The 10,696-nt window shown below is 27.6% G+C and overlaps 2 protein-coding genes across 2 annotated transcripts in view; one reads left to right on the top strand and one right to left on the bottom strand.

Annotated features, from left to right (window-relative positions):
• Window positions 1-3,453, top strand: part of LOC117166847 — a 6,909-nt gene extending 3,456 nt beyond the window's left edge. Inside the window, exon 4 of the mRNA XM_033351201.1 lies at window positions 3,176-3,453. Coding sequence (XP_033207092.1) covers window positions 3,176-3,367 — 192 coding nt within the window. The 3' untranslated portion in view covers window positions 3,368-3,453. The remainder of the gene's footprint in view (window positions 1-3,175) is intronic.
• Window positions 1-10,696, bottom strand: part of LOC117166842 (protein KIAA0100) — an 82,466-nt gene that overhangs the window by 16,673 nt on the left and 55,097 nt on the right. The window lies entirely within an intron of this gene.

Here is a 10,696-nt window from a genome sequence, read left to right as displayed (position 1 = left end):
TATTTATAAAAAAAGTTCTTAGGTTTAAAAAAACATTCAGTGAACTGAAAAAGTGAGGTCGGTAATATAGGTATTTAGCTGTGTCACATGCCCTTAAAAAGAAAGATAAATACAATTTTTACATCTGGTCTTCTGATCTTTTATTGTCGTGGAAATCATTATAGACCTATAATGAATTTCCTATAATTTTTTCGCGATTACAGGAATAATGTTTGGAATAATTATTATAGAAAAAATTGTAGGAAAATAATTATAGAAATTAATAATATTAAAATAATTATTGCTAAAAGTAGAAGGAAATATAAATGAATCATTTATTTTGAACTACTCACACAATAGTACATAAAAATTGACATATTTGAAGATGCTTTGTTTAAGAATGGAGGTATAATGAAACTTAAAAGCTATGAGTATCTTCTACTTTTTGCAATAATTATTTCAATATTATTAATTTATATGTAATTATTTTACTATGATTTTTCCTATAATTAATCGAATAATTATTCTTATTATTAGTCATAAAGTCGTGCAAAAGTATAGTAATTTTATTATAGGAAAATAATAGGCTTATAATGATTTTTCTATAATTACACTTTTTCCTAAAGGATAGCCAGGAGGTCTACTATATATATACTAGTACTTTTTTATTATTTAAATATTTTCGAAAAATTGAATTTGTGTTCCCATGCCTTTTTAAACAATTTTCAATTATTTCAAGAAATATAAATTATTTAAACAATTATTTGTTCTTAAACAATGTAAAAAATAACTGTGTTTTCTTATTGAAATGTATTTATTTATCATTTTTTGGAGTATTACATTTTTCTAAAAATATCATTTGATTATTTAAACAATTATTTATTTTCTATCTTCATCATTTCTCAAAATGGAGCCAGAGATATCAACTTTCTTTTCAAAATTAATATGCTACGCCACGTTTTGTTGAATAATTACATAATTTTGCTACATTTTTCCTTATGTTTAATAAATTTCTATTTGTTTAAACAATCTTTATTCGCTTAAGCAGTTCTTTCTCGCTAACTAAAAAAATGAAATAAAATAGAAACCATATATTTACGTTTCTGACTGTATTGCGTATAGAAAGAATACGTTAACCACTTTTCAATCGCGTGAAGGGGTGATGGGGGTGGGAAATAAAAGTTATTAGTATGGTTTTATTTCGTAGACACTCCTCTTCAATCCCTAAAATGTTCGATACACTTCGATAAAACCTTGGAACATGAGTTCGATTTTTCGAAAATTAAAAATGACCCCCTGTTAATTAAACAGGATTTTGAAGTGCCTGGCGGCATGTATTAATATACGAATTTTGAAAAACGAAAAATTACGGATTTTCTTTCTCAGGAAATGGAGACTAGGGAGGGGGGGGGGGTCTTACCCTCTAGAGTGAAAAAAAATTGTGCACCCTACCGATATAAATCGCAGAGTATTCTCAGGCGAAATAGCCTGGCCGGTTTGAGACTATTTTCAGGTTCGATTTGAATGATTTAGTCTCAGAGATAGTCAGCGAGATTTGGGTCCTTTTTAAGGTCCTTTTAGTGGCCTTTTTAAGAGTGATGCGACGGTAATATAATGTTCCTTTTGTATTCGTCACGTACCGGGCGGGCAGAGTTATTTACAGTAGTGGGGCGTCGCTAGCCTGACTCTTCCTTTTTAAATTTCTCTTCAAATTATTATTAACACTTTTTTTTTAATTGATGAATTTTCTCATTGTACTTATTTATAATCACAACTTATATACTAATGTACAACTTTCTAGTTGAATTAAAAATTTTGCCTTTTTTGGCGTATATCATTCCATTTACGAGAAACTTTGTATTAATTACAATTTTAAACATTTAAAAAAAAGTTGGATATCTGAAATCATCGAAACCCGTAGATTCCGAATTATTATGTTTCAGACTGTTAAATATGAAATGTAAAATATATCTACTTCTAGAGCATTGAAAATCTTTAGCATATACTCTGAGATTTCTAACGGTAGGGAAAAGCATTGTTTTAACACTGTAATGTATACAGGGTATATAAAAAGTCCCGGCACGGTTGGATATTTCCTCAGGTAAAATATTTTTCAAAAAAGTGAAGGTCATTCCTAAAGTAAATTTAAACGACAAACGAAATTCTTAAATTTGCAGAAATACTCGAAATCGTAGAATTCTTTAAATTTATAGAATTATTTAGACGCTTAGAAGTTTGAGAATTTTGTTGAATTGATAGAATTGGATAAATTTGTGAAATTTGTTAAATCTTATATAATTAAATCTCTAAAGTGAAAAATGAATAAAGAAAACCATCAAAATTTGTTTTGAGATCTTTTTAACTTTACTCTCAAAATTATTTCGTTATAACTGTAAAAAAATAATTTAATCTTTTTTAAGATTCTCTTAATATTAATTTTTAAAAATAAAAAAAAATTTTGATTTTCTTAGGAATCATAATAAATTTCTTATTGCTTTGCAACATTTCAAAACCTCTTAAAATTACTTGATTTCACTCTAAATTAATAATTTGCTATTCGTTATTTATTCATAAAAATTTGTTTTTGTTTTGGAATATTATTATTTATAATTGCCCATTTTAAATCAACTAATATTAAAAAATTGCTTTTTCTTCTTAATTATAAATTTTCGAACTGAATGGATTAAAAAATAATATTTTATTTTATTTATTCGATTTTTTTAACGTTTTATTTCTTATTTAATAAAATGCTTATAAAATAAATTTATTCGTGAAAAAATCATAAAATTAAGAGTAGTCAATTTTTCCGTGACAAAAAGGCATTAAAAAAATTGTTATTAGGTTAGAAAATTTGTAATAAGTAAGAGATAAAAGAATAAAAAAAAGTGTAGGCAGCGAGAATCGAACACGCATCCTTTCATTCATGAATGAGGAGCGCTAGTAACTGAGCAATCAGCGTGTGGCAAAAATTTCAAATTCGATTTTTTCGAAAACGGCAAAAAATTGTATATTGCTGCTTTGGCAAATTAATATTTAGCTTTCTTTGGAAAAATTATTGACTGCAAATAAAATTTAAAATTGGCGGTTTCCCCTTTTGATAAAAAAAAAATGCAGAGGGGTTAACGCACACTCTTCGCGCATTTTCTTACATTTTTTGCTAGTGTAATAATAATATAATGATCGTTTTTTATTTCAGGGAAAGCATAATAGCCCCGGACATCTTCAATGGAACAGAAATTATGCGAAGGGTGTTTACTGTGAAATTCCTGTTAAAGTCACTTTGGAAATCGAATCTATTCCTTGGTTTTTTGGTAGCACGTATCCCATTATGAAAGCAATTTATGAAGGCTATTTCAAGAAAGATGGGGATTACTGTCCCAATAATTGACAGAATTTATTTCCGTACTAGCGTTCACGAAATATGTAAACATAACTTTTTTTAAATAAAAATACCAGCATAATAACTAAAAGTTAATAAATGCAACGCTTTTACATATACAATTTATATTATTAAAAAAATGTTGTATTTCATAGTATCTTTTATTTAAAATAATATAAAAGAAAAGCAAGGTCCAATGTTTTTTTTTATATAACTGATTTCCGGTGAAAGTTATGTTAACATAACCTAAAATTGTTCAAAAATTTGTAATCTTTAAAATCGAATGATTTTTTATTGAAAGTAAAATTGTAAATAATGGAGAACTTAATGATAAATGAATAGTAATCTGAAACATAATAATAATCAGGCAAATCCGTGATTTAAAAAAAAATAAGAAATACCACTTTTCGATGAAAAAGGTTAACCGATTTCCTGTATAAAACGCCAACATAACCAAAAATGGTTAAAAAGTTGGGAATTTTCTTTGAAATCTAATTTAATTTATAAAAAATACCAAATTAAAAAAAAAACAATACTAGCATATAATCCAACAATTGTGAACAGATTCTAAATTTTGTTTGAATCATGTTTTTTTTATTTAAAAATACCAATTTTTGATCTAAAGTATCAACATAACCTAAAATTGTTAAAATATCATGAAGGTTATTTGGAATCGAATGATTTATTATTAAAAATGTATATACGAAAAACATAATAAAAAGTTATTCAAAAATTTTTAATCTTCTTTGGATTACAAAAATAATTTTCAATAAAAAAAATTGAATTTTTAACAAAATATTACAAAAAAAAGGATGACTTTTTTTACAAAATTATTGCATTTCAACCAAATAAATTAATTCTGAACCATACAATGAATTTTTTTTTTCAAAAAACAAAAACCTTCAATTGAATTTTCAACTAAAAAGCTAAATCTTCAACAAAAAATGGAATACTTCAATTTTCAGTTCAAAGAATTAATTTATAAAGGAATTCAACTTTTAAAGAAGTAGAACTTTGAACTGAAAAAAAATCTCAAATAAAAATAGAATAGTTTAACTTCTAGTAAAAAAAATTAATGGTTAAGAGAAAAAACTTGTTTTCAAGAAAATAATAAAATTTTGAATTACAGAGATAAATTTTCAAAAAAAATTATGAATTTTTAAAGGAGTTCAAATTCCGACAAATCATTTTAATTTTCAACTAAAAAAGAAAATTCTTTTATCAAAAATGTAATATTTCAATGTTTTGTAGAAAATCCTAATTTTAACTTAAAAATTCAACAATTTAGTTGCAAATTAACTTTTTTGGGTTAAAATCAACTTTTTTCTTGTAAATGAATATTTCCAGGGTTTGAAAATTAAATTTTTTGTTGAAAATTCAACGGTTTCATAGAAAATTTGTCTGTTTAGTTTAGGAATTCAACAATTTGGTAGAAAATTCAACTATGTGATGGCAACTTACCTTTTTTGTTGAAAAATAATATTTTTAAATTGAAAATTGCACTCTTTTATTAAGAATTCGCCGTTTTAGCTGGAAAATTCAACAATTTGGTGGAAAATCCAAATATTTTGTTAAAAGTTAATATTTTGTCAGAAAATATAACTTGTGTAGAAAATTCGTCTTTTTAGATTGAAAATTTAATATTTTGGTAGAAAATTAAACCATTTGTTTAAAAATGATATTTTTGTTGAAAGTTCAAATTTAAAAAAAATATTCATTTTTTTTACTTTAAAATATAACTAAGTAAAACTAATCTGACATTTTTCAACCAAGTAAATTTTATTATTTTAGGCAAAACAAATTATTGGATTAAAATCAAGTGAGTTTTTATTTAAAATGAAAAAACGAAAAAGAAACGTGAAATTATTTAAAATTTGTGAATCTTCTTTGAGTTACAAAATTAATTTTCAACCAAATAAAAATTGAATCTTCAACAAAATGGTAAAATTTTCATCCAAAGAGCTGAATTTTCAACAAAAAATTGAAATAAAAGAAAAGGATAACTTTTTTATAAAAAAGTTGAATTTCCAATAAAATAAATTACTTTTTATCCAAATAGAAATGTAAAAAAAAACTTCTAGCAAATTAATTGAATTTTCAACTAAAAAAGAAAAATCTTTAATCAAAAATGTAATATTTCAATTTACAGGTTAAAGAAATTTTGAATTAAAGAGATAAATTTTCAAATAAAATTATGCATTTTTAAAGGAGTTCAAATTCCAACAAATCAGTTTTATTTTTAACTAAAAAAGAAAAATCTTGATAAAAATGTAATATTTCAATGTTTTGAAGAAAAGTCGTAATTTTAAATAAAAAATTCACCAATTTGGTTTCATATTAACTTTTTTGTTTAAAAATTAACTTTTTGGTAAAAATTCAACAGTTTTTAAGAAATATTGTCTTTTTAATTTAAAAATTCAACAACTAGAAAATTCAACTATGTGCTGGCAAATTAAAATTTTTATTGAAAAATAATATTTTTCAATTGAAAATGCAACTGTTTTTAGTTTAAAAATTCATCTCCTTACGTTTTTTATTGAAAATTCATCTTTTTGATTTAAAAATATTCAACTCTTTACGTAGAAATTTCACTTTTTTATATTTAAAATTAAAAATACTTTTTTTTTTGTTAAAAATTATTATTATTTTAAATTCAACTAATTGGTTAAAAACTAAAATATATATTTAAAAAATCAACTACTTGGTAGAAAATTCAATTCTTTCTTAAAAATTGATAATTTGGGTTTAAAAATTCAACTGTTTTATTGAAAAAGCATTTATTTTGTTTAAAAAAATTTGTCTTCTGGTAGAAAATTAATTTTCTTGTTTGAATTTTTATTTGCTGTAGATTGAACTATTTTGTTAAAAAATCGTCGTTTTGTTCCAATTTAATTGGCGGAAAATTGATTTTTCTTGGTTGAAAATTAAAATATTTTTTCAAAAATTCGTCATTTGTTGCTGAAAATAATTTTTTTACTGCAAATTTGTCTTATTTGGTAGAAAATTAATCTTGGTCAAGAATTCAAACATTTGGTTTGAAAATTCGTCTTTTTTTATTATATAATTAAAATTTCTGTTTAAAAATGCTACTATTTCGTCGAAAAGATTTCGTCTTTTTAGCCTGGAAAATTAAAAAATTTGTTTAGAAATGATCTTTTTTGTTGAAAATTCAACGGTTTTATAGAAAACTCATTTTCTTAACTGAAAAATTCAATTATTTGGTAGAAAATTAAATTTTTCTTAGGTGAAACAACTTTTTTAGAGAAAATTTCATATTTTTCGATTAAAAATGCAACCATTTTGTAGAAAATAAATATTTGATTGAGGATTTAACTATTTTGTAAAAAATTCAATTATTTGTTTGAAAATTAACTTGTTTTGTCGAAAATTCATTTATTTGGGTTAAAAATTTAACATTTATGTAGAAAATCAAAATGTATATATTTTTTTTAATTTAACTATTTTGTAAAAATCTTCTTTTGCTGTTCAAAGCCATTTTTTAAACTGAAAATTTGTCTTATTTGGTAGAAAATTAATTTTTGTTAAAAATTTTTTTTTGAAAATTCAACTGATTGGTTAAAAATTAAAATTATTTATTTGAAAAATTACCTGCTTAGTAGAAAAATAATCTGGATTAAAAATTCAATCATTTCGTTTTAAAAGTCGTCTTCTTTATTATAAAATTAAAACTTCTGTTTAAAAATGACACTGTTTTGTCCAAAACTAGTCTGTTTTATTTGAAAATTTTGTGTCGGTGGTGAGGTTTTTGCTTAAATTTTGTTGTGTGTTGCCTGTTGAAAATCGAGAGCTGAATATCTGGCTACTATCGTTACATCAACCATTGACTCTCATATCGTTGCTATCAGTCTGGCAAACAGCTGACCGGTCCAAGTTCGTACCAAAAATGGGTACTCCTGGTATGAATTCTGCTGACGTTTCGCGATTTGAGACCCTGCTAACTTCCATCAAGGGCATGTGAGCAAACATGCTAACGGACACTTAAAAAATATGATTTTGCTAAAAACGTGTGTGTACATTTCGAGGTTATGTATGTTACAATTCACCCGAGCGTTACCTACACGCAGCTACTTTGCGCGTTCCAAACCAACCTCATATTCTTTCGTCGTGCGTTAGAGGTCACACGTTCCGAGATTAGATGTTTTTGTTTTTCTTTAGTTATTTTTCGTTCATTTAGTTTATAAGTGACAGTGAACATGAGCAATAAAAGAAAATCAGATATGGAGCTATGAAGTGTAGAATTTAAGCGTTTAAAAGAGCAGTTGGAAGAATTGCAAGCTCTTCAGGAAGAAGAAGGACTTCGAGGTTTCGAGTCTGTTGAACGAGATGCAGAAGGAAGTAATGATGACGGGATTAATTCAGAAGATGACTCTCCATTAATCCTAATCAGCAATGGAAATTCGATGAAGAAAACTTCAGAAAGTATGGTTAATCCTATATAGACATTATGTTTGGGATTTTAAGTTTTTCTCTCCATCACACACGTGGAAGTTATTTGTGGTTTAAGAGGTTCGAATAGAAATGAAAACTTGGAACAACATTTTGAGAATTTGGAATTGGCTATTGAAAAGGCATAAAAACATGTGTGCTCGAATGACACACGGCTCGGTCAAAGCCGCCATGTTTGAATCCTTTGTTCTCTTTCGCTAGAGACGAAACGGTTACATGTGTGCTCGAAGGACATACTGACTTGATAAGGGCAAACCAAGCTGCCATTTTTTCTTGATTCTCTTAGGATTATAAATTCAGACAATAAACCGCGCTCGTAAGACGCATTTACATATCAAAATATAAATAAATAGAACTTAGCTTATTTATACATTTTACTATGGATAAGTCTGATATAAATGAATTATGCCTTTTTGGATGGCAAAGAGAACGCCGTAAACAAGATAGTTGAAGAGAAAGAAAAATATAAAGCTGGCATGGATGATGAAATTGCACAGATTTTTGGACAGGATCCACTCGAATCTAAAGCCTTGAAATTAAAAGTACATTCAACAATTCACAAAAGATGGAAATATTGGGTTTCAAATGGAACTGAGAAAGAGAAAAGGGAGAACTTATTAGAAAAGTACAAATGTCCTGACGGATTAGGGGTACTTAAATTAAATCCAGATATTTCACCAAAACACTCTAAGACTAGAGACACTAACATGGATAAGAGACAACAATCGGCGGGGTCTGCCCTGGCCCCTATTGGATCGGTTATGTATACACTTATCGAGGAAAAGGAAAGTGTCGATAAAGTTCTCTTATTACAAGCAAGAAGTATGGATAAAGTAGCTGTTTCTTTAAGAAAAAATTCTGGGTAAAAATTTCATATGCCACCATCTCAAAGACAGGCTTTAAACTCAAGCAGCCTATTGGGGAAAAGGTCGTTTCCCAATTCATCAGGCTACTTTCAAGGCCACCCGTCGACTCAGGCAAGACCGCGACTATACTTCAAAGCAGGCCACAAAATCAGCCGTTCAAACAAAAAGCACAGTTCCAGGGGTACAGACCGAGGATGCAGAGGAAATTCAAATAAGTGTAAGTAAGGTTCCAGGAAGTTTGAAATACTATTTAGAAAATTGGTTAACGATTACATCAGACAACTTTATTTTAGATTGTATTAAGGGTTTTATGATCAAATTTGATGCGAAAGTATAACAGGGAAAGATACCGTCAGTTAAATTTGATTCGGTCAAAGAAGTCAATAACTGTCAACAAGCAATAGACTCACTATTAGCAAAGGGCGTCATAGAACCTTGCAGACCAGATAAGAATCAATTTTTATCGACCTATTTTCTTGTTCGTAAACCAGATGGATCCTTTCGCTTCATTTTAAATCTAAAAAACTTGGAACGAGTTCATCAGAACAGATCATTTTAAAATAGAGGACCTTAGAACGGCTGTAAAATTAGATTTTCCGGGGTTTTTTATGTGCACCATCGATTTAGTAGATGCTTAATACATGGTTCCCATGCATTAAGACAGTAGAAAGTATTTAAGATTTGAGTTCTTTGGGAGACTTTTTCAGTTTACTTGTATACCATTCGATTTGAATGCAAGCCCGTTTATTTTCACGAAACTGATGAAGCCTGTTGTAAATAATTTAAGAGCAAAAGAACTGATGTCAGTAATATACCTTGATGATATGTTATGCGTGGTTAAAGATTGTGAATCTTGCAAACAAAATACAAAACATACAGTTGCCTTATTAAATTTTTTGGGGGTTTTAGTAAACGAAAAGAATAGTAATCTTACACCATCTACAAGATGCAAGTTTCTCTGTCTTATTATCAATTCAATACAATAATGTATTGAACTACCAGATGAGAAAAGACGAAATTTAGAAATAGAAATAAGATCAATGCTCACCAAGTATTCTTGTTTAGTCAAGGATTTTGCACATATCATTGGGAAATTAATTGCAGCTTATCCAGCAGTAGAGTATGGAATGTTATATACAAGATCCTTAGAAAGAGAAAAAAAATTTAGCATTAACATCAAATAACTTTTATTATGACAGAAAGATGTTGATTCCAAAGTCTATTATTTCTGATTTAAATTGGTGGATGAATTAATTACCGGTTACGATAAACTCTACTAAAACAGGTGATTTCAGAATAGAAATTTATACAGATGCTTCTGGCACAGGTTGGGCTGCTACGAATAGTTTAGATCAGGTTTATGGATTTTGGGTTGACGAGCAAAATAAGTTTCATATAAATTACAGAGAGCTGTTAGCCGTAAAATTTGCATTGGAAAGGTTAGCAGATCAATTCAATAACTGCTAATCCCTGCTTAGGATTGAGAACACAACAGCCATATCTTGTATTAATAAGATGGGCAGGGCGCGCTATCCTTCCTATAATAAACTGGCTAAAGACATCTGGCAGTGGGTAGAAAGCAGAAGGATTTTCTTGTTTGCATCCTATATCATCAATTGATAATAAAAAAGCAGACAAATGATCTAGAATGAAAAATTATGACGCGGAATGTGAGTTGAATCATGAAGCATTTCAATTAATTGTTAAACGATTTGGTTGTTCAAGTGTGGATTTATTTGCTTGTGGAAATAACTCAATGTGTAAAAACTTTTTCTCGTGGTAGCCCGATCAAGAGGCCCTACAAATTCATTCATTTACGGTACAATGGACAAATCTAAGATTTTATGCACTTTCACCTTTTAACTTCATTTTAAAAACTCTTGTAAAAATCAAGCAGGACAATGCATCAGGTATTATTGTAGTGCCTCGTTGGCCAGGGCAACCATGATACCCTTTATTTTTAGAAATGCTGGTAGGAAATTCCCTTATTTTCAATCCAGATGTT

The sequence above is a fragment of the Belonocnema kinseyi genome, chromosome 1 (genome assembly GCF_010883055.1).
Source record: "Belonocnema kinseyi isolate 2016_QV_RU_SX_M_011 chromosome 1, B_treatae_v1, whole genome shotgun sequence".
Taxonomy (NCBI): Eukaryota; Metazoa; Arthropoda; class Insecta; order Hymenoptera; family Cynipidae; genus Belonocnema; species Belonocnema kinseyi.
The sequence above is the reverse complement of the archived record's forward strand: the minus strand, read 5'-3'. Positions and strand labels throughout refer to the sequence as shown.